A 24,578-nucleotide genomic window follows, 5' to 3' on the forward strand; every position below is an offset into this window, starting at 1 on the left:
ACAAATGGAGACCACGTTGTGAAATAGAATATAAATTAGTTGAGGAAGGTGGTTGACATCTGTGGACAGTAAGTATCTGGATGATAGATGGTTACTAACCTGTGATGGAGGTGGATCCAGGGCCTGGGAGGAGCCGCAAGGAAAAAGCCTGTTGCTTGTCCTCTTTCGTTCTAGAAGGCTGTGGGAGAAATAATACCTGAGAAAAGCTAGGGAAGGAACTAGAGAAAGAAATTGTGGGGAGGTTACAGAGATAAAAATTCATATTATTTATACATTCTATATGAAAAATATGAAAAGTTCGGATTTTCTGTTATTTTATAGAAGCATGAAAATTGTTACTCTGTATGTACTATATGTAAGAAATGTGAAAGTTCAAGTTTCCTGCCACTATTTTACAGAAAGGAGACACTCCTTTGCATATTGCTATTCGTGGGAGGAGTCGGAAACTGGCAGAACTTCTTTTAAGAAATCCCAAAGATGGACGGTTACTTTATAGGCCCAACAAAGCAGGCGAGACTCCCTACAACATTGACTGTAGCCATCAGAAAAGTATTTTAACTCAAATATTTGGAGCCAGTAAGTATTGGGTTTTGTACCTAACTGGGCTTTTAAGAAATGAATGTCTATGAAAAAATTAAGAGACTTCCAGCAGTTTTGCATTTCTCACTTAACTGAAGATTATAAAAGTTAAGAAAGTTATTACTTTACTGTAGAAAAATAACTTTTCCCTGTCTAAAGCTGTTTTGCATTATATTGTAGCATTCACATTAAGTACATTCAGAGTCAACAATCAGCTTTTAAGACTTCTAGAAATCTAGCCTACTTTTCTAAAACTCTCTTCCCCCTGTTATTCTCTCAGGTATTCTTTGTGCTTTTATCAAAATGCACTCTGTTTTCAGAGTGTGGCTCTCTACCTTTGCTTGTGCTGTGTCCTCTCCATCCCCGTGAACGTTCTTGTTAAAATCATCTCTCTCCAAGGCTGGAGTCAGTTGTCTTGTTCTCAGTGACGTTTTAACTGATCTGCCTAACCAGATACAATTTTTGCCTCATTTGAATACTTAAGCATTTGTGTTTATATTTCCTTTTTCAATACTTATTACATATGGCCTTTTATTTTGTTTCTTTTAAAATTTTCTCCCTTATTTCTTTTAGAATTTTCTCCCTTCCAGATTCCAAGTTATTCAGGGCAGGGATTCTTTCTTCTTGTATCCTCCATAACATCTAGCACATAATGCCTTGAATGTTGTACTAAAATAGTTTTTGCTTGTAAAGGATGCACATGAGAATGTAATCATTCACATGTGGTCTTTTGAAATACGGAACAGTTTTCTACTAGAGTTAAAAAACAGACATGTTAGTCCCAGAAACCAACAGGAGATAGTAGAATCCTGCCACCTTCCAGTTTAGCTGTTTACTTACATAAGCAAGTATGATTCTGTTCAACATTATGAGTTATATTTTAAAATATTTTTTTCTGTTGATAATAATGCACACATTAAATTTTAAGAATTAAAACACGAATACAGTAGAAAGTTCAAATTTCCTATTGTCCTTTATCTCCTAATTTGTAATTGTTTGAATGACTTGCCAAGATTTTCTTTACATTTCTAAAAATGTTTTATACTATGTATATAGCCTTAAAAAACTTGAGATACCATAATATAAAAGTTTTAAATAATGAACTATACCATATTTTAATTGTTGCACAATCTTTCATTCTAAGTTCTAATAGTACATTCAGTTCTTTATTGATGAATATTTGGTTTGTTTTGCTGTTAAAAGCTAGTGCTGAAGTGAACATCTTTTTTGTACGTATATCTGTTAACTCTTATTTTTAGGATTATTTTCTTGGAATAAACTCCCAGAAGTAGAATTGGCAAGTCAGTGGATGTTCAATTTTGATAGACTTTCCAAAATGGTTGTAACAATTTCTCCTTCCTTAGACCATGTATGATAGTGCAGTTTCCTGCAACCTTGCTAAAACTGGATATTTCCAGCTTCCTTAAGCTTTCTAATCAGATCAATAAGAAAAAATTTCATTGTAATTGGCATTGTAAAATTATTAGTGAGATTGAGATCTTTTAATATGTTCATAGGCTATTTGCATTTTTGCTATTTTCCTCTTTGTATCCTTTGCTGTCTTTTTTCTTGAGTTTTTAAAATTATTTAAAAATTGATTTTTGTGTCTTTAAGGATATTGATCCTGGATCCAGCCTATATATTGTATCTCTCTCCCGTGCTTATTCTTTGTTTATGGTGTTGGGGTTTTTTAATTCCCCATCCAATAGTTATATAAATTTGTAGTTTACTTGTTGGTCTTTTCCTGCAGTTCTGGCTTTAGTATTATATTGAGAAAGAAAGGCCTTTTCCACACAAAGATTTTTATAGTTTTTTCTCTTATATTTTCTTCTAGTGCTTTTATAGTTTTACTCTTTACATTTAATTTTTTAATGTTTCAGAAACTTATTTTTGTTAAAGTATGAGATGCAGAGTTTTAATTTTATTTAAAAAAATGGATGGCTTACTTCTCCCAATACCACTTACTAATTCATCCTTTCCCCACTGATTTGAAATGCCACATGTTAATATCCTGTGTGAGTTCTGTGATGTTGTAATTATTGTAGCTTTAGAATGTATTTTGATTCTTCTTCAAAGACAGCTACTTTTTGGTAGTCTTTATTTTTCATAGCTATTTTTACATGTTCTTCTTGCTTTTCAGCTTTTCAAAATACCCTCATGGAATATTATTATTGGAATTGCCTTAAAGAGGTAGATTAATGTGGGGGAGAATTGCTCTTTTTAAGTTATTGAACCTTTCTGTCTGGAACCATAGAATGTCTCGTTTTCTCTGGTTATCTATTACGATTTTCACTAACATAGCATTCTTTATATAGGTATTATACATATTAAAATGATTCTGAAGGACTAGTTATTGTTTTAATCATTTTATCGATTGTAAAATCTACTTTACTCCACATTTTAGCATCCCTGAAGTTGGAATATGTCTTATAATTGATGGGTAAGAAAGCATCGTGTCATAAATTGGCAGCACTTTTTCTTTCTTAGTCGTACATAATAATGATGCATCTTATAATTAGTAGGTATCTTAAGTTTTATGAAATATGGTATTAACTTAAGCACCTCTGAACCTATTTTTACACAGGTCTAACCGTTTAAAATAAGTGTTTTTCCTCAATTAAGTAAACAATTAATAAATGAAAATTGATGCTACTTTTTAATAGTAATGTCTTTAATGCAAGGATATGATGTGTTTATAATTACAGGACACTTGTCTCCTACGGAAACAGATGGTGACATGCTTGGTTATGATTTGTATAGCAGTGCCCTGGCAGATATTCTCAGTGAACCTACCATGCAGCCGCCCATTTGTGTGGGGCTGTATGCACAGTGGGGAAGTGGGAAATCCTTCTTGCTCAAGAAACTAGAAGGTATGTTTGTAAAAAGTCTGCATATATAACAAAGTTTTCTCTTGTGTATTTTTGTTTTTTTAAGTAAAGAAGAATGGAGTTTTTTTTTTTTAAACATCTTTATTGGAGTATAATTGCTTTACAATGGTGTGTTAGTTTCTGCTTTATAACAAAGTGAATCAGTTATACATATGTTATACATATACATATCAGTTATAAATATACATATCTCTTCCCTCTTGAGTCTCCCTCCCTCCCACCGTCCCTATCCCACCCGTCTAGGTGGTCACAAAGCACCGAGCTGATCTCCCTGTGCTATGTGGCTGCTTCCTGCTAGCTATCTGTTTTACGTTTGGTAGTGTATATACGTCCATGCCACTCTCTCACTTTGTCACAGCTTACCCTTACCCCTCCCCATATCCTCAAGTCCATTCTCTAGTAGGTCTGTGTCTTGCCCCTAGGTTCTTCATGACCTTTTTTTTTTTTTCTTTCTTAGATTCCATATATATGTGTTAGCATATGGTATTTGTTTTTCTCTTTCTGACTTAACTTCACTCTGTATGACAGAGTCTAGGTCCATCCACCTCACTAAAAATAACTCAATTTCATTTCTATGGCTGAGTAATATTCCATTGTATATATGTGCTACATCTTCTTTATCCATTCATCTGTTGATGGACACTTAGGTTGCTTCCATGTCCTGGCTATTGTAAATAGAGCTGCAATGAACATTTTGGTACATGACTCTTTTTGAATTATGGTTTTCTCAGGGTATATGCCCAGTAGTGGGATTGCTGGGTCGTATGGTAGAATAGAGTTTTATGTATGGGTATGTGGTTGATCCCTACACCGTTATTTGAGTTCTCTTTCTAAAACAGAGATCCAGCTGTGTTATAGCATACTTAAAACCCCTTCGTAGCACATTCCCTGCGAGTGCTGTTTATAACTGTCCTACCCAGGTCCTTCACAGACTGTCAGTTTGCGTGAGCACCCCTGCCGGGACTGCCCCCCAGTGTGTGCTCAGGGCTGTAGGCGTAGGGGCTCTCTGCGCCCACGCGAGCCCACTAGACCCTTCCTGAGTGGCCTCCTCTACTAGGAGCTTCCTGGACAGGTCCCCCACCTCCCCGCTAAGCCCCACTCCTTTAGTTTGGCAAAATCTCACTCGTTCTTCAAGGACAGGTGTCAGTATTGCCTATAAAATTCTTGCTAAGTTTAGTAGTAAGAATGCCTTGTTCAGGGCTCATCTGGACTGAGCACACACCTTTAAGAGCAGTGATCCTCAAATGTAATTGGAGGGAGAAGGGGTGAGGAGGAGCGGGGAGGAATGGTGGTGCTATAGCTAGGTATAATAGTTTGAAGACACATAACAGAAAAATAGTTTTTAGTTTTATATCTGGAAACAGTACCTTGTTGATTGTGTGATACAAACCACAAGAATAAATATCAAAATCTTAACAGATGGGAATATATGAAAGAGGATTTTGTGCATTTTCAGTAGGAAGCAAGAGAGTGGGTAGGACAAGGGTCAAGGGTACAGGTACCCCTAGGGAAAGAGATTCTTATCAGAAGAGAACGTTGGTTAAAATGGTTAAGTACCAGCATTCTATCTAGGGACTTGGTAAGTGCTCAGTAAATGTTTATATTGAAAATGTGAAATTTTCAAAATGTTTGAAGTTGTATTTCTTAAATAAAACAAATAATGTTTTCATATTAAATTCTCTTTCAGATGAAATGAAAACCTTTGCAGGACAACAGATTGAACCTCTTTTTCAGTTTTCATGGCTTATAGTATTTCTGACCCTGCTCCTTTGTGGAGGCCTTGGTTTATTGTTTGCTTTTACGATTGACCCAAATCTTGGAATAGCCGTGTCATTGAGCTTCTTGGCTCTCTTATATATATTTTTTAGTAAGTCTTTGCCTTTTGTCTTTTTCAAAAATGTAGAGAATGTCAAAACTCATTGTTTTACTTAAAATTGTATCTATATCTTTCTCCTAAAGTCTGTAAGAGATTTTCATAATTAGGTGAGAAAATTGATTTTTTGCTATTTTGTAAGTTGGCCTAGAGGAACATTGTTCCCAGCCTGGCTGGTACAGCTTTAAAAACTAGTGCACTACTTGTTAATATTGAAGCAGAACTTTTATTTATTATACTTTCCCTTTTATATGTTAATTAATGATTTATATTTAAGTCCTTTTTTAAAAATAAGTTTTTATAGCTGTCATGACGTGCTCTTGATCATTTTGACCATGCCTATAATTTTTATTTTATCTAAAAGCAAAGTAATAAATATATATAATCCCTGTTCTCGTGAGTGTCTTCAGTTGCAAGAAAGGAAATAGATTTACCTTTGGAGGAACTACTGGTAACTTCAGCATTTGCAAGTAGTGATAAAACCAGTCTTTATGTTTGAATCTGAACTAAGGGTTATGTTTCTGTTTAAGGCATTATCTTTCTGATTGTGTTTCTTATGTCATATTTTAGTCAGCTTACTTTCCATTTTTCACATACCTGATGTATGTTGGGGGAGGTTAATTAATTGAGTAATTCTTTGAGGAGTAGTTAGGAAATGGAATGGGACCATGAAAATTATGTAAGTCTGCCTGCTACTACTTGATACTTGACTGTTTGGAGAAAAGAGGCTGCTTGACTAATGATTGTTCTGGATAATTTTGTTTTAAACCGTGAATTTCAGTTGTCGTTTACTTTGGTGGACGAAGGGAAGGAGAGAATTGGAATTGGGCCTGGGTCCTCAGTACTAGATTGGCAAGACATATTGGGTATTTGGAGCTCCTCCTCAAATTGATGTTTGTGAATCCGCCTGAATTGCCAGAGCAAACCACTAAAGCTTTACCTGTGAGGTGAGTCGGTCCCTTTGACAGAAGTAACTTTTAATAAGATGAAGCAAGTAAAAGTTTATAATGCATCATTTCTCAATGTATATTCCAAAAAAACATTGGTCCCTTAAACTTTTTAATGTGAGAAGTAAAGCAAACAAATACTCCCTGGTCAAATCTGTGTGGGAAACACTTCATATTATAGCTCCCTCTTGTACATTAAAGGATCAGAGACACCTTTTCATAAAGAAATCAAGTTAACTTTGATTTACCAAATTTTATTTGAGCATAAACCCATGTTCCCCCCTTATGACACCTGTTGTCATCCTTTGGACAAATTTGAAAAGAGTGCTGGTCTATTTGAAAAGAGTGAAAGGAGTCTTGGCATCTGTTTACATCAGGGTGTAACTTTGGCAATTCAGCTTGCGCTCTGAGCTGCTCTTTCCTCACCTGTGGAAATATATTTACCCACTCCTCTAAAATTATTTTTAATATCAAATAGGAAATGTATGAGAAAACAGTTCAGAAAAGATGAGAAACATGTAAGTCAAAGAGTAAAGGAAGGCTAGAGGGCTCCAGAGGCAAGTAAAATGAAAAAAAAAAAAGTTTAGAGAACTGAAAGCAAAAGGAATTCAATAGAAATTAGTAAAATAATTAAATATGCACTAAAAGATTAAGAATTTAAAAATTATTATAAGATAAAATTTTTAAGTTAAGCTGAAAGTAAATAGGCCAAACCAGATAAGACATCAAAACTATAAGAGAGGAAGATGAAAGCTTACAAATAATTGACATATAGGAGTATTAAGAAAAGGATTTAAAATGAGAAGTTAAAATGAAAAGCGTAAAAAGAAAATATGCGGAGTGTAATAAAAGAATTGGAGAAGATATTTTTATATAAAATAGAAGCACTTTAAATTAATGAGATGGTATTTTTTTTAAAAATTAGAACAATTAAAATAGCATGCAGATACATATTACAGTGTGATCCTAGATTGTATTTTGAAAGCAATGCCTATCTACAGGATTGAGATGAGAGTTTAGTTTAGGGGTAGAAGGGAAGAAAGGAACTAATGCAGAAATAATATCCATTCAGAGACTCAAAATACGAATAATTCAGTTACTTTGCAGAACAACTGTGAAATGAATATTTTATAGCTTCTTTCTAAATCCCTGGTAGATGTTTAAGCTATAAATAAAACATTCTAAAGCTTGAGTTTTTAAATGGCATTCAATTCTTAATTATTATAATATTTTCTCAAGGTTTTAATCTCTTCAGTTGATGCTTAGAAAACTTTCTTTGTGCAGCTTTTTTTGGCTGATACGGGGTGTCACCTTTTTTTTTTTTTGCGGTACGCGGGCCTCTCACTGTTGTGGCCTCTCCCGTTGCGGAGCACAGGCTCTGGACGCGCAGGCTCAGCGGCCATGGCTCACAGGCCCAGCCGCTCCGCAGCATGTGGGATCTTCCCAGACCACGGCATGAACCCGTGTCCCCTGCATTGGCAGGTGGACTCTCAACCACTGCGCCACCAGGGAAGCCCTGGGGTGTCACCTTTTAATCATTTTAATCGTTGTATCATGAGATCTGTTGAGATGTCTGATTCCTTGGCTAAGCTGTCATAATCTTTTTCCCTTTCTGCCTTTAGTCAGAATTACTTCATATAAGTCTACTACATTTAACTTTTGTTACTGCCTTTTCCTGAGAAAAGTATATAAGATGTTAGAAATGGAAGATACCTAATTACAAGTTGTTTTCCCTCCTTAGAATTTTAAAAGCAACCTTTTGAAAGAGACATGAAGAAATACAGGCTAAATTAGAGATAACATATGTTGAAATCGTTTCTTTAGATAGCTGAGTAACATTTTCTTTCCCCTTTCCCCAAGGTTTTTGTTTACAGATTACAATAGGTTGTCCAGTGTAGGTGGAGAAACATCAATGGCTGAAATGATTGCCACCCTCTCGGATGCTTGTGAAAGAGAGTTTGGCTTTTTGGCAACCAGGCTTTTCCGAGTATTCAAGACTGAAGATACGCAGGGTAGGACCTCCTTCTCTTCTTTGTGTGTATGTAGGGCTTGAGGATGGGATGGATGCAGTGCATGAAAACATGAGTTGAACATCAGATTTGTTATATGCTGTCACCGTAATGATTGAGATTTTCTGGATGCTTGACATGTTAAAACCATTTGTTGTATTACAGGTAAAAATAAATGGAAAAAAACGTGTTGTCTCCCATCTTTTGTCATCTTCCTTTTTATCTTTGGCTGCATTATTGCTGGAATTACTCTTCTGGCTATATTCAGAGTTGACCCAAAGCATCTGACAGTGAATGCTGTCCTCATATCAGTTGCGTCGATAGTGGGATTGGCCTTTGTGCTGAATTGTCGTACATGGTGGCAGGTGCTGGACTCTCTCCTGAATTCTCAAAGGAAACGCCTCCATAATGCTGCCTCCAAACTGCACAAATTGAAAAGTGAAGGATTCATGAAAGTAAGCACTCACTGCTTCTTAGAAAATAATCCTGGGAGGTTCCTGGTGGTCCAGTGGTTAGGACTCCATGCTGTCACTGCCGAGGGCCGGAGTTCAATCCCTGTTCGGGGGGAACTAAGATCCCACAAGCCGTGCAGAAAATAATCCTAATGTGAATATGCTCCCCATGACCATGGGGCTTTAGGGAGTGTTAAAGCGTTGCATTTGTTTTTAGTTTTACTCTAGATTTTTCCTATGAAAATACGTATGTGAAGTGGGAAAAGTTACAAAAATAACGTATTTTTATAAAACAGACTTTTATAAGATACTCAAAAGGTTGCAGATTATTCCACAGCTGGTAATTACTACCTAATAATATAGGTTGCCCTAGAGCCTGGTAGAGTAAGCAGATTGAACCACCAAAACATATAAGATAGGAACATACTTTTAGAACAGAAAAGGGCTTTATACAGTTACCTGCAGCCCCTTACTTTGATCAAGGTCACATGCCATTGGGGGTCAAATGTAGTGTGGTATTTAGATTATTTGGATTTGCATTCAAATATGTCTTCTGACATTCAGAGCATGTGATCTCAGCAAGTAAGTCACTCAGCCAAGTCTGTCCTTTTAAAATGGATATGACAGTGTCTACCTTATTGTAATAAATGCTCTAATTTAGGTGAAGCACTTGCTACAGTTTTAAGCGGAACCACAACTGGCAGTGAGGACATTGGATTTCTTTTCTTCCTTTAGCTGACTTTCTGTCAGGCTTTTTAAGAAATGTGCTTAACCTTCTCAGATTTCAGTGCTTTGTATCCTTTCTTTTGCACAGGTTCTTAAGTGTGAAGTGGAATTGATGGCCAGGATGGCAAAAACCATTGACAGCTTCACTCAGAATCAGACAAGGCTGGTGGTTATCATCGACGGGCTGGATGCCTGTGAGCAGGACAGAGTACTCCAGATGCTGGACACCGTATGTCTGAACCACTTGAAACTTGTCATTGTCACATATGTGGCAGCTGAGAGGAGTCGCTTCATGAGTATCTCAAGTGGAGTTTGAATAATACTTCTTTTGTAGAAACAACCATGTTTTATGCAGAAACATAGCAAGAGTAAAAGTTTCATCACAAGCAGATTGAAACAATTCTAGCTTAACGGCAGTGTGAGGAAAAAAGTGAATAGAGGGTCTCTAAAGTCCATAGTGTGACTCCAGCTTTTCTTTGCAGATAGTTATGGTTGGAATGGAGTTAAGGGTAGGGAAACCACAGAATTTGTAGAGTTCTATTAAAGTAGGGCACGTCAGTGGCTCTCTGTAAGGTACGTTATAAACAGCAGTGTGTAACTGTGGTCGGAGACCAATGTGGTTAGTACGTCATATGTATTCATGAATATTTCTCATGTGTGTTGATCTTACCTCTTATGTAGACCATAAGTGTCTCGAAATACGACAGGATTAATTGTTTTCTTTGGAGATTTTATCACTCTCAAATGTTGAAAAATTGTCAGATGGTGACAAACCAGATTGAGACTTTGGTAAAATTTGTTTTCATGTAGAATAATACTTGAATGAAAAGGAAATGGTATTTTAAAAATATAGTCACCAAAGGACAACACAGATTTTGAAGAGGTGTTTTATTACTTTGGATAATTTAAAGTTTTTATCTTATCATAACTATACATTTCTTCTACCGCAGGTCCGAGTTCTATTTTCAAAAGGCCCATTCATTGCTATTTTTGCAAGTGATCCACATATTATTATAAAGGCAATTAACCAGAACCTCAACAGCGTGCTTCGTGACTCAAACATCAATGGACATGACTATATGCGCAACATAGTTCATCTGCCTGTTTTCCTCAATAGTCGTGGACTAAGCAGTGCAAGAAAATTTCTTGTAACTTCAACAGCTAATGGAGATATTCCATGCTCAGATAATACAGGTAGAGATCGAGTTCCTCAGGTACTTTGGGTTTGAAGTAGTTCTGTAGTTTTTTATGGTGCATCTCCTTTTACCTTGAAAAATACTGTTCATATTTCACTACTCTTTAAATATCACATACAACAGAGTTTTAATACAATGGTGCTTTCTTGATAAATTCTTTAAGGGTTGCAGGAAGATGCTGACAGGAGAGTTTCACAAAACAGCCTTGGAGAGATGACAAAACTTGGTAGTAAGACGGCCCTTAATAGACGGGTAAGTTACCTTATGTTTTGAGCCATTTGTTTATATTGCTATTATTTAAATAAAACCAAGGTGATGCCACGTAATATTTTATAAATACTGCGTTGAGCTCATCAGTAAATTTTATCATTGGATTTCCTTTCAGCTTCAGGTGGTTTTTCAAGGAATGTCTGAACCTAGAGCCATAATAACTGTAAATTATATAGGAGTGCCTGTCCTCTCCCAGCCTGCTCTCAGCCCAGGTGCCACTCCAGATTCCAGACCGATTGAATCAGAACCTCTGAGGGTGAGATTTTAAAGCTCCCCAGATGATTTCATCGAGGGTTAGAGAACCACTGGGTTCATTCCAGGTCAAGTTGTGTTTATTCCAGGGACCCATGTCACCATAGCTGTAAGGGAGAGAGAGGCGTGTAGTGTGAGAACAATTCCTTGCTTTGTTTTCCTGTTGGCCTTCCTCCTTCCCCGATGTTTGTGAGATGTGTACTCTTTTTTTCTCCCCACATAGTGATTCTGTGCCCTTCCCAGCCCCTTGGTTTTCTCCTGGAACACTGTAGTTTCCCTGTCCTACCCTATCTTTAGGAGCCTTCTTTTGTGAAGAATAAGGGAGTATTACAAGGCAGGAAGATGTCCACTTGCAGGTAAGTTATGGTGATAGTGCTGCTTAAGGATGGCTAGGCTGGGCTAGCATTAGCGCCATTTATTTTCCCCCCTACTTTGCTAACATTAAATTGGGACATTTTACATTTTAAAAAATGTGTCTTCAGTGATATTTTGACTTTATGCCTCTACCATGTACAAGTATGGATGTGAAAATAATATTATGAATGACAGTTGACAGCTCTAAATTAAGAGCAGGGTGTGATTTACAGTTTTGAATTTCTGTCCTGTGAGTCTGGACTCCTGGGTTCCCTATAATTGTATCCACATTCCCCTGTCTCATGACCTTAGATGAGAACGCACCTTTGTTGTGCCTGTTCCTCCTCTGATTAGATGGGATTCCCTACCCCATCCCACCCAGGAGAGAGCCTTTAATTCTTATGCAGATGTGAGGATAGTTAGAGCAGCTGTGTCATACGTTTAAAAATAACCTAAAAATCAAAATGCTGAATCCTTAAATCCAGATGAGGGGTTATTTGCTTTATTATTTCAGGGTTCCTATAAATACTGAGCTCCCATAAGAGTTTGAGTTGAATTTTCTTTACACAATTCTGCTTATTTATGATCTTCAAGGCATCGAGCTTTCTCTGTGCAACTATAAATCAAAATACATCTGAAGCTAAACCATAGCATTTGATGCAGTTGCTGCTAATATTACTTTATAACTGTTCTGTAAATATTCTGCCTCAGGAAGTAATAATAATACCTGTTATTACTATATAGTCTTTCTCTTTGACTAAAATTTTGGATTGTTTTTGTTGTTGACATAAACATATATTAACTTCTCAAAAAGCCTTAAGTTCTCAGGCTCGAAGTATGGGTTCACTGTTTCAGGATACTTACCGAAGAAGACAGATGCAGCGCACGATTACTCGGCAGATGTCCTTTGATCTCACAAAACTGCTGGTTACAGAGGACTGGTTCAGTGACATAAGTCCTCAGACCATGAGAAGATTACTTAATATTGTTTCTGTGACAGGTGAATTTTGTTTTCTTACTGTTGTATGGTAGATAATAAGGCTTAACATTAATAAAGCAATCCAATTTCAGAAACAAAAGGATGTACTGGGTTTATATGATTACACTGCTGAATACCAGTTTTATTCGCATTAAGTGTGTCTAATAAAACCAATATTAGCTTTGACAATGAAAATCAACTACCAGTTGTCTACTGTTATTTTAAAACTCGATGACTTAAAAATTTTAAAATTTCTTCTCAGCTTTAATTTTTCTCTTCGTATAAACATAATTTTATGCTAATTTGTATAACTGAGTATAATTAATTTATAATTTAAAATGTTGAAATTCAGATTTTACATGCTGCTCTTTCTGTTTTCAAAGATATATATTTTTTCTTTTTTTATTGTGTTAAATGAAATACACAAATATTTATCAACTTAACCATTTTTAAGGGTACAGTTCCCATAGTTGTGCAGCCGTCACTACCATCCATCTACGTCACTCTTCATCTTGTAAACCTGGAACTCTCTTCTCATCCTCCTGCTCCTCTCCCCCCGGCCCCTGGCAGCCACCACTATACTTTGTCTCTATCATTTTGGCTACTCTGAATACCTCATATAGTTGGAATCATACAATATTTGTCTTTCTGTGACTAGCTTATTTCATTTAGCACAATTTTATCAAGGTTCACCCATGTTGTAGCATATTTCAGAATTTTCTTCCTTTTTAAGGCTAATATTCTACTGTATGTGTATACCAAGTTTTGCTTATCCATTCATCTGTCAATGGACATGTGGGTTGCTTCCATATTTTTAGCTGTTGTGAATAATGCTGCTATAACACGGGTGTTCATATATATTTTGGAGACAGTGCTTTCAGTTCTTTTTTGGTATATACCCAGAAGTGGAATTGCTGGGTCACATGGTGTTTCTATTTTAAACTTTTGGTGGAACCTCCATACTTTTTTCCATAGTAAAAAAAGAAGTTTTTCCCACCAACAGTAAACAAGCAATTTTTCTACATCCTCACCAACCTTGTTGTTTTCTGGTGTTTTGATAATAGCTATCCCAGTGGGTGTGAGGTGGTATCCCATTGTAGTTTTGACTTGCATTTCCCTAATGATTAGTGATGTTGAGCATCTTTTTATGTGCTTATTGGCCATTAATGTATCTTCTTTGGAGAAATGTCTGTTCAAGTCCTTTGCCAATTTTTGAGTCGGACTTTTTTTGCTGTTGTTGTTGAGTTTTAGGAGTTCCCTGTATATTCTGGATATTAATCCCTTTTCAGATATATGATTTTCAAATATTTTCTCCCATTCCGTGGGTTGCCTTTTTATTCTACAGATAGTGTCTTTTGATATACAGAATTTAAAATTTTTTATTAAGTTCAGTTTGTCTATTTTTTTCTTCTGTTACCTGTGCTTTTGGTGTCATGTCAAGAAATCATTGCCAAATCCAATATCATGAAGTTTTTATCCTGTGTTTTCTAATGCTTTAAGTCTTAAATTTAGGTCCTTGATCCATTTTGAGTTAATTTTTGTATATGGTGTTAGGTAAGTTCAACTTCATTATTTTGCATATGGGTATCCAGTTTTCCAAGCATCATTTATTGAAAAGACTGTCCTTTCCCCATTGAATGGTCTTGGCACCCTTCTCAAAAATCATCTGACCATATATGTGAGGATTTATTTCTGGGTTCACTATTCTGTTCTGTTGGTCTATTATGTCTGCATTTTGCCAATATCACACTGTTTTGATTACTGTAACTTTGTAGTAAGTTTTGAAATCAGGAAGTGTGATTCCTCCAGTTTTGTTCTTCTTTTTCAGGGATGTTTTAGTTATTCAGGGTCCCTTGAGACTCCATGTAAATTTTAAGATGGGTTTTTCTGTTTCTACAGAAAATGTCATTGGGATTTTGACAGGGTTACATTGAATCTGTAGATTGCTTTGGCTAATATTGACATTTTAACAATATTAAGTCTTCCAATCCATGAACTTAGGATGTCTTAGTTCGCTTATATTTTAAAATGTTGAAATTCAGATTTTCTATACATCTATTTTATTTATTTATTTTTTTGCGGTACGTGGGCCTCTCACTGTTGTGGCCTTTTCCGTTGCAGAGCAGCTCTGGGCTCACAGGCTCAGCGGCTATGGCTCACGGGCCCAGCCGCTCCACGGCATGTGGGATCTTCGCGGACCAGGGCTCAAACCCATGTCCACTGCATTGGCAGGCGGATTCTTAACCACTGCGCCACCAGGGAAGCCCCCGCTACTGCTTTATTTCTTAACTGTTGTATGCTAGAACACTTCAAATACTTAACGTTATTTTTATTCACTCACACTTTTAAAACAGTTTGTCTGTTCTCTGTATCTGCTAGTTTCATGAATTCATGACTGCATTTGCTGTTGCCTTTGTTTGACTGCCCTAACTTTCTCCTCTTGCCTCAGCCCTTCCTCATCAAATTGACTCATACTCACCTTGCATAGCTTAGTTCTAGGGGTTACTTTCTTAAGGAAACCTTCCTGTAACTGCTGCTTCTGGATTTGGAGTGCATTTTTTATTTTCTCACAGCAATATGTGTGTATCTCCAGAAGAGTCTTATCTGTTAGGATTGTAAGTAATTGTTTTCTTATCTATCCATCTTTTCCAGTACACTCTTGAGTTCTTTTAGGGTGGGGAGTAAGCCTTCTGTGTCTGTCATCAGTAACTAACATACTGAATGAGTGAGGTTTAAAAACTCAGTAGAGCAACTGTAGTTAGATTTGAAGCCTTCATTGCCTTCCCACAAATGTGTGGGGGATCAAGCCTAATCATGGGATGAAAATTAGTTCACATATTGTTTTAACCCATGTTTCCCATTCAGTTCTAAAAGTTTTTTTCACCAGTTTTTTCATCTTTTAAAGTTCAAGAAGTATGTTGTCAATGTTGCAAGCACATTTTAATGCCTTGCTTCTAGTTGTCTAGGGTTTTAAACTTTTAGTTCTGTGTTAACCTGTTTATACTCTACTGAGAGTGGATCTCCTCTCGTCACAATTTGTGATTAAGTCATTTCATGATTTTTGTTTGATTTATTTGTCTGGCCCACTGGAGTGTAAGCTTCATGAAGGCTGGGATCATATCTCTTTTGTTAAGCATTTTATCCCCAGCGTTAGTATCATATATCCATATATTGTGATACGTCAGTGAGTTTTTGTAGCTCTCAAATGCATGTGACCGTAGCTCGCTTGGATTGAAAGTAAAGACCTTGTCACGTTTTTAGCAGACCAGATCCCATTTTCTAGGGGAAAAGGAATCCGGTGATGATAATGTGGTTTGCCCATAAAAGCAGATCTGCTGAGGGAATGAGGGTTGAGGATATGGGAAGAATTGGATGGGGGAATTACAAATCTATATCTATTAGTAGTAAGGAAAGGGATGATTCATATTTGAACCAAAACAAATAGATATCTTAGTCTAGATAATGATGAAATAAAACTGACAATGTTTAAAACTAAAAAGCAATGATATCAGCAGTTCAGAATCCCAACAAGATCAAGGAAAAATTGATGAAGCAATGAAACAAATCATCTGTTCTGAAAGTTCAGGGATTGCCAAGTGTCCTAATGTAGGCATGCCCAATGGTAGAACACTGAATTAGAGTCCTAAGAAAACCCTGGTGATAGGAGTTTTTAAATATATGTAAACAAATTTTAGAAACATATTATTATTCACTTGATAGATTACTTACATAAGCCACCCTTAGTACATAAAAATGAAAGTGTATGGGATTGTACATTTACCCGTAATAAAACGGGTAAATGTACAATCCAGCATATTTGGATTTGTTCAAGGTCCATAGGAGGATGGGGCTTATCATGGGTGCATTGATGTTCTGCTGTATGATTGTGGGTAGGGTCAAGACCGTCTGACATGCCATCCTGAAAGATTTTTGCCTGCATAAATGTCATCAAAGCAGTGTGTAGCACCAACGGCAAATCACAAAAAAATTACTTTAGAATTAAACAGAGTTGTGTTTAAGCCATATCCATATAAGTACTAGGTTTCAGTTTGTAGTGTAAATTAAATGGCAAATTTTAAAAGATTTAAAGTTGAATTATTTTTGAATATACAGAATATTTGGCTTAACGTTACATGCCTATTAATTTAAAACATTTTTTGTATTCCTTAAAGGGCGATTACTGAGAGCCAATCAGATAAGTTTCAACTGGGACAGGCTTGCTAGCTGGATCAACCTTACTGAGCAGTGGCCATACCGAACTTCATGGCTCATATTATATTTGGAAGAGACGGAAGGTATTCCAGATCAAATGACATTGAAAACCATCTATGAAAGGTACTTTATCTGACCTCTTTATATTTAAGTTTACCTTAGACTGAGTTGACTTTTCAGAAGAAAGTTAATGCATATAAAGCAAAATGAATACAAAATGTATAAAATGTAGAGTTCTGGGTTCAACTAATCATTCTCATTAATTCCATTATAATTTGGAGTTGTATTAGCACAGGTATATATCCCATTATGGAAAATTTACAGACTTATTTGTCTATATTCTTCCTATCTCAGTGTAACCTATATGATGAAAAATGTTTCATAGTCCTGTTAGGTCGATGTTATTTATATATACAAAATGAAAACCTTAAAACATTATTATTTATTTCTATTTTATTTTTTATTCTAAGTGTCTTTATAGAAATATTAAGGAGGTTACATTTTCCAAATCATTAGTGCAGGTATATTCACAGCTTTATATCTGGAGGATTTGGGGAACTGTGAATACTGGCTGGAAAACATTCTTTGCATTAAACAATAAAGGATTTATAAAATATATGAACAATTTATTGTTCTTTTATAGAACAATAAGTTGTTCTATAAAACAATAAAAAGAACTATTTTTCTTTTATAGTCAGTCATTTGAAGTACTTTTTTTTTTTTTCACGGTACGTGGGCCCCTCACTGTTGTGTGGCCTTTCCCGTTGCGGAGCACAGGCTCCGGACGCGCAGGCTCAGCGGCCATGGCTCATGGGCCCAGCCGCTCCGCGGCATGTGGGATCTTCCCAGACCGGGGCACAAACCCGTGTCCCCTGCATCGGCAGGTGGACTCTCAACCACTGCGCCACCAGGGAAGCCCCTGAAGTACTTTTTAAATCTACTTCTGGTAAAGAAATTGATTAATTTTTTCTGGAAAGCCATACAGTTAATGCTCAGTGAAATGTCAAACATGTCAAGTTTTAAGAGTTTGACTTTCTTGTCAAATAAACAAATAAAATTATAATCCCTTTTGTTTACCAGAATACTTAATACCTTCAAAGTTTTCAGTTACAACTCTAAATAAAAATACCTCTTAGAAAAAGTATAATACAAGGGAACTATACAATTGTATAAAACTTGGTATAATTGAGACTACTCTTTTGAACATGTAAATGAAATATTAAATCTAACGAACCATTCAGTGTAGAGTTTATACATCAGAACTTTTAAGATAGCAAGTAATTTTTCTTAGAGTATTGTCAGCATGTGGTTTTCATTATTTTCCAATCCCCAGTTTTCATGTACATATTTTATCTAATATTGTCTAGGTGAATAACTGATTCTAGAATATAGAGGCTGGTTGTAGTATCAAGTCTACAGACTTGAGCTCTTGTAGGTTTTGCTGTTTAATTTGTGCTAAATTAAACAGATTGAATTCTGTGAGCTGTGTCAAGTAGGTGCTCTCGTAGATGGCAGCGAAACACAGCTACCATGGGTCTGTGGAGCAGTGTCACTGATTGCATCTGCTCTTTGATGTTTTAGAAATCATCTTTTTATTATAAGATACATGACTGTTTTTTCCCTTGGTTGTGCAGTAAAATATTATTTCATGAATAAACGTTTGCATCATAGCATAGGTGCTGTATAATAATGAATGTTTGCTAGATGAGCACAGTTTTTGGTTTGATACACATAGGACTCAAGTCAGTCTCTTCACCTTCCTTTAATTGAATATAATGCTTAGAAGTTTATTGTGTCTCAGGAGTCCGGGAACATTGCTCAATTTCTCACATGTTAAGGACAGTGTGCCTAGGGTTCCCAGCACTGGGCCCTCTGCATGTTCTGTGAAGAGAGTGAGTAATTGGTGAAAGAAGGTCTGTGTCCTCAGGAAATAGAAGCAGGAGAGATGTGAAAATAAACAAAAAGTTTTTAAAGCTCTCAAAAAAATTCATAATTGAGTTCACTCAAAAAAAAATCTAAGCGTCTGCTACTTGGGGGCCCTGGTCCTGATGCTGGAGGTACAAAGGCGACCAGGCAAATATATGTTTACTTTTTGATCCTATAATCTCATGTGTAGAAATTTAAACACACACCTCCACAGTTATAAAACTGGTTGTACAGGGTTGTTTATTGTGACCTTATCTGTAGCAGCATAATTTAAATGCACATTTATGGGAACATTGCTTGGATAAATTATGGCACAGCTTCCATAATAGAGTGCCTCGTAGCTGTAGAAAATGAGAAAAGCTATGATTTGATATGGTGAAAATTTCAGGGTATATTAGTAAGTGAAAAATGCAAAAGAGTATATAACATGTTTCTGTTTGTATAAGGAAGAAGGGGGAATAAGTACGTCTGTATATACATATGTAAGTATATATTATTTTTCATGAAAATATAAAACAAACCAATGGGAAGGGTAAGCCAGAAACTAATAAAAATGTTTACCTAAAGAGGATGCTTACTTAGATGGGGAATGAGATGTCTCTGAATGTATATTTTTATGTAGTTTGCCTTTCGTATCATAATTGAGAAACAAAAAGGATGGGAAAAGCAAACCCTAATATTGAATACAAACAGAAAGAGATGATCCTAATGGTACATGAAATTGAAAATATAACCACACAGAAAAAAATTAATTCAAACACCTTTGAACTCAGTTCTCTGATTCTTTATTCTTAGTATAATATACTGAAGACAAAATTAACTGCAAAGAAATCTTGAGCTTAGTAGGTTTGTTGCTGATAATAGTATTGGTATTATACTCCTGAAATCCTTTTGAATGTATCATAGGACAGAGTAAAAAATGAATTAATAGATATTTTTGGAAGCCGGTGTTCTCCCTGTGGGAGAAGGGATATACAAATATTGAATCGAAGAAATTAGGAGGAGCACTATGGTAGTAGACTGGATTTGGAGATATTAAATATTAACTCATAATTTAAAATGAGGTTTCCTCTAGTTTTGCCCACCAAAAGGGAGCAAAAATACCCCCAAATTGTGAGCGCATCTGGTGCCTAGATCTTGGTTTCTGATTGGGACTCCTTGGAGAAATGGCTGATTCCAGGTCTAAGGCAGGGAAAGCTCAGGGGGAGCCTGCATTGTTGTGCCAGAAATCAAGGAAGGAGAATGTTCAAAGACAGTGAGGTCTGCACAGAAGGGCACAGGACTTAGCTTGAAGGAGCACCTTTCAAACTTGGGCCCATTTGAGAATCACAAAGAAAAATGATGGTAATGGATTATAACATATCAACAAAAGAAATCCAGTGAGTCCACAGTAATACTTAGAAGAGAGGAAAAAGGAATAATTCTTTGTTTTAAGAGGCTGCCAGCAGATAAGTGTAGAAGGAATGAATGAAGTAGAAAAATTATCATTTTTTTAAATCCCCAGTGTGATAATTGATTCAAGCAAGGATCATCGGTGGTTGCAGAAACCACTGGAGGAAAGTTGTTGGGGAACACAGGAGGTGTACATGGTCTCAAAATATCACCCCCAGGTTACATATAATTACAGCGAAGACACGTGCTTGCAGTGGCGATATCTGGCTGTCATCGCATTTTTAATCAAACAGTCAAGCCTGGCATCATTAATGGGGTGCATAGCATCATAGGCCACTAGATAAAATGTGGTAGAAGGTACCACATCACCTTTCTGGTACCGTTGCCAGCCGTGTTGTACTATGATTCTAATTCTGAGGAAGCAGCCAGATGAATCTGGAATGTGGAACATTCTACAAGACAACTGGCTTGAATTCCATATTGGTGACTGGGGAGACTGAAGAGATAGGTCCCACAGCCAAAATGCAGTGTGTGAGCTGTGATAGGGATCTGTATCAGAAGAAAAGCAGGTCACTGAAGGGCATTTTGCGGGCAATTGGTAAGGAAGAATTTTTGAATTAATGTTAATTTCCTTAGGCATGGTAAGGGTGTTTGGGGGAGGTTCATGCTGAAGTATTGAAGTGTGAAATACACTTTCAGATGGTTTGGCAAAAGGAAAGTGTATGTATGTGTGTGTAGATACGCACATGTCTGTAAGTATACCTGTGTATATATTATGTGGATGTGTATACATGTACCTATATATGGGGAGGAGGGAGATAGCAGGTGTATTGCGACGTGAGGTGTGTTTGGGAGTTGGTTGTCCTGTTCTTTCACCTTCTCTGTGACTTAAAAAGACATTTTAACGCAGTGGAAAAGCACAGTAAATAGTTAAAATATAGGACGATAAATGCTATGATTTGAACAAATAAAAAGAGAGGAGGGATACAAACATGAAGTACCTGGTTCTTATTAAGAAATTTTCCTCTTCCCATTACTTTTGTTCTCCATAGTGATAGTTCAGTAAATATTTGTTGCTTTGTTAAGATTTTTACTTAAGGACATAGTTTACATTAAATGATTCCAAGAACTGTATTCCTTAGTACACCTATGTGGTTTTAGTAACCTTTACACACATGCCACGTGTAATTGAAGATCATTATGTATATATACATAGCTCTATTGAAAGCTTTAAAAAAAAAACCTACCATTTTGTTTCATGGTGGCAGGATGAATCACAAACCACACTTGATTGATTGATTGATTCTAATGTTAGAATCAGCTGGTACCTCTAAAAGGCATGGAGCAAGTGGATGCAGACGGTGCAGTGTTCATTAGTATTTTAAGACCTGCAATCCACAAATGCCAAGAAGTCAAGTTAGCCAGTTCTGTTCCTGTAGGAAGTAAGATGGACAGTCCATCAGTGAGGTCAAGTATGATCAGAATCTGCAACTCTTGGGTTAATGAGCTATTCAAGTGAAAAATCACATATATTTTAAAAAATTTTTTTAAATGCAGTGTCTAATTTCTTTGCAGAAAATTTATCTTATTTCTTCTGCATGTTGTCAAACTATATAGAAAATATTGAGCATGTTTTTATGAAAATGAGCTTTTAACTTATCATTGGCAGTAATTTAAATTAGAAAGTCATGGTTTTGTAGTTTTCTAGTTACTTTTTTGCTGGGATAGTCGCTGGGAGACAAAAGATATAAAAAGGATGAAGAGTATTTCAGTCTCATTTTATTTTATTTTATTTTTTTTGCGATACGCGGGCCTCTCACCGTTGTGGCCTCTCCCGTTGCGGAGCACAGGCTCTGGACGCGCAGGCTCAGCAGCCATGGCTCACGGGCCCAGCCGCTCTGTGGGATCTTCCCAGACCGGGGCACAAACCCGTGTCCCCTGCATCGGCAGGCGGACTCTCAACCACTGCTCCACCAGGGAAGCCCTCAGTCTCATTTTAGATATTATCATTTGAATAAAACATGCCTTCCTGAAATCTTGTCTCTTTTCTTAAAGAAACCAAGATGAGTAGGTGTGAGACCTAATGGCTTCCCTTGATTTTTGTTTATCCATTCTAGTTAATTTTCTTCATTTAATGTGTATTTAATGTGAGTTTTTACTATGGGTCAGGGCTTAGATTGTTGTCCTTTGTGCTTTCATGTGTTCCAGGGGCTGGCTGAGCAGGTGGGGTACATAGAGAGACAACTATACAAAGCATCTTAGGCCCTCGAGCAACTTACACACATATCTACACACACATACATACACTTTCCTTTTGCCAAACCATCCAAAAGTGTTTTTCACACCTAAATACTTCAGCGTGAATCTCCCCAAAACACCATTACCCGCCCCCCCACACACACCCTTTTTTTTTTTCCTAGACCATTAGAGGGTGTATTACATACAACATATCTTTTGTCCCTAAATACTCAAGTGTTGAGAAACATATTCTCATTGAAGGTAAAACATACATATTTGAAACGACTGGAGGAAAGTAAAAATGTGATGGCTCAAACAGCCAATTAACAGGTTTTTATCAATGTCAGGCTAAAACATTGCCTTCTGGATGATAGAAAACTTTTCAGGCTAAAACTACTGTTATTTGCTAATAGGCAATTACTTGGCCTTTTAAAACTTTCACCCTAATTTCTAGCATTTGAGCCTCAAGCTTATATGACTTCCTAATATTCAAGGAAACTTTCAAAAATTTATATTTTTAATTAATTAAAATATATCTTACAGACAAAAGAGAATGTATCACCTGTAGTTTAAAGATAATAGTAATTTTTCACCCTGTTCATTAATACATCAGTAGAACATTTGTCAAAGAAATGCTTTTGGGGGGGTATTTTTAATCATATAATAAAAATAGCTTGGAGTAAATTTTTGTAGGGGGAATATTTTATTTTGTTCAAATAAATATAGATTGTTATATATTGGAGGTATAATGAGGTAATGGGAACTTTGTTTTACCATTAAGTTAATTTCTTATTTTGGACTTCAGCTCTTGGTGGGCCTGCCATCCATGAATGGGTTGGATTCAGGGTGATTTTGAGATGCCTTTTTTTTTTTAAAGAAATAATTGTGTCCTATATACCTGCAAATACTTATAAAGACTGCTTTGTCGGTAGTCTAAGGAAGAGAAAAAAGACAATGTAATAAGAATCTGAGAATTCATTAAGGAATTGACAAAGTAATTTAAGATGATTTCTTAATGAAGAACTATAGGAAGCCAATTTGATCAACATTGAAAAATCATATATTGGAATATGTTAGAATAACTTAGATGACTGTTTCTAGTTAACCATAGTTGAGTTCTCTGATGCTATTGCTTGTCATTTGAATAATAAAAAGTGTTATTTACAACAGACAAAAAGCAGCAGTATATAATTGATATTCATTTATTTTATTAAAGAAATCTGATTTGGTGAAAACAATCAGAAAATAGTATTTTTAACACTAGTAGTAAAATTTTTTTAATCCATAAAAAGCCTCATTTATTTTTATAGCAATTTGATGACACATCTGCTTGATATATTCAGCTGAAAAAGAAAATGTTGGTTCTTGGTGTTTGGTAAAATTGCTTTGTTAAATTATTTTCTAAATTGTTCAACTTTTAACAAATGACATTTGATACTAACACTGGAAAGCAATTTCAGCTAATTAAGTAGATCCCTCTGTAAACCATTGGAACATTAAGATGACATACTGTTCATTCAAGATTATTTTAATTGGTACAATTATTGTAATTTTCTGGCAATTATGTGTTGAGCTAAAAGCTTTTGTCTAGATCATTTGAGGGCTTTTTTTGTTAACATACATTTAGTAAGAAGAAAGGGAGTAAAATAAAAACTGTAGATAAAGATTTTCTGTCTACTTTTATTACAGAGTTTTAGACACCATTGAGATATTTTAGTATAAAACTTTATTTCTGATATTTTTCAGTTCGCATTTTAAGCAATGATAGAGGTTTTTAAAAGATCAATTTAAATAGTTTTCATGAAGATAATATTTCAAATTTCTGTTTTGACACTGCTCAACCAGCCTTTTACTTAGGATGATGTGGTCAGAATTAGTTTTGTGATAAGGATAATGCCTTACCAAACAATACTTTGTTTTGGTCCTTTATTTTGATTTTTTAAAAACAATTTAATAAGTTTTGAGGAAACCTCAGAATCATAGCCATTTTCTTTTTGCGGAAATATCTACTACTTGCTGACTAGACACTGCAGACATCTAGTTTGTAGCATTTATCCTAAATTCAGTATCTTTAAATTATTCAAGTAGCAGTATTTCTGTACTTAGGATGTTTTTCATAATAAAACATCGTATCATCTGATATTCCTTCCTGATACTCACCCGAAGTTTTCATAAGCTTAGTTTTATCACTTCTAGTTATCTCATGCCTCTGTTTAGCTCTCACTCACCGCCTTCCTCTTTCCTTGAAGTTCTGGGTGATTACTGGTACCCCTCCCTACCCCATT

General features: G+C 35.9%; 1 protein-coding gene across 17 annotated transcripts in view; it reads left to right on the plus strand.

The window, feature by feature from the left end:
- Positions 1–24,578, plus strand: part of KIDINS220 (kinase D interacting substrate 220) — a 102,944-nt gene that overhangs the window by 32,186 nt on the left and 46,180 nt on the right. For 16 of the 17 annotated variants that reach the window (XM_033437485.2, XM_049695904.1, XM_049695905.1 and 13 more), the window contains exons 12-22: positions 399–576; positions 3,285–3,449; positions 5,155–5,334; positions 6,122–6,287; positions 8,148–8,299; positions 8,462–8,751; positions 9,563–9,703; positions 10,425–10,668; positions 10,834–10,922; positions 12,402–12,546; positions 16,698–16,860. In XM_033437485.2, coding sequence (XP_033293376.1) covers positions 399–576; positions 3,285–3,449; positions 5,155–5,334; positions 6,122–6,287; positions 8,148–8,299; positions 8,462–8,751; positions 9,563–9,703; positions 10,425–10,668; positions 10,834–10,922; positions 12,402–12,546; positions 16,698–16,860 — 1,913 coding nt within the window. Of the gene's footprint in view, positions 1–398; positions 577–3,284; positions 3,450–5,154; positions 5,335–6,121; positions 6,288–8,147; positions 8,300–8,461; positions 8,752–9,562; positions 9,704–10,424; positions 10,669–10,833; positions 10,923–12,401; positions 12,547–16,697; positions 16,861–19,113; positions 19,146–24,578 lie in introns of all 17 variants that reach the window. The other variant, XM_033437498.2, reaches the window with a different exon arrangement.

This window comes from Orcinus orca, chromosome 13 (genome assembly GCF_937001465.1).
Source record: "Orcinus orca chromosome 13, mOrcOrc1.1, whole genome shotgun sequence".
NCBI classification, from domain to species: domain Eukaryota; kingdom Metazoa; phylum Chordata; class Mammalia; order Artiodactyla; family Delphinidae; genus Orcinus; species Orcinus orca.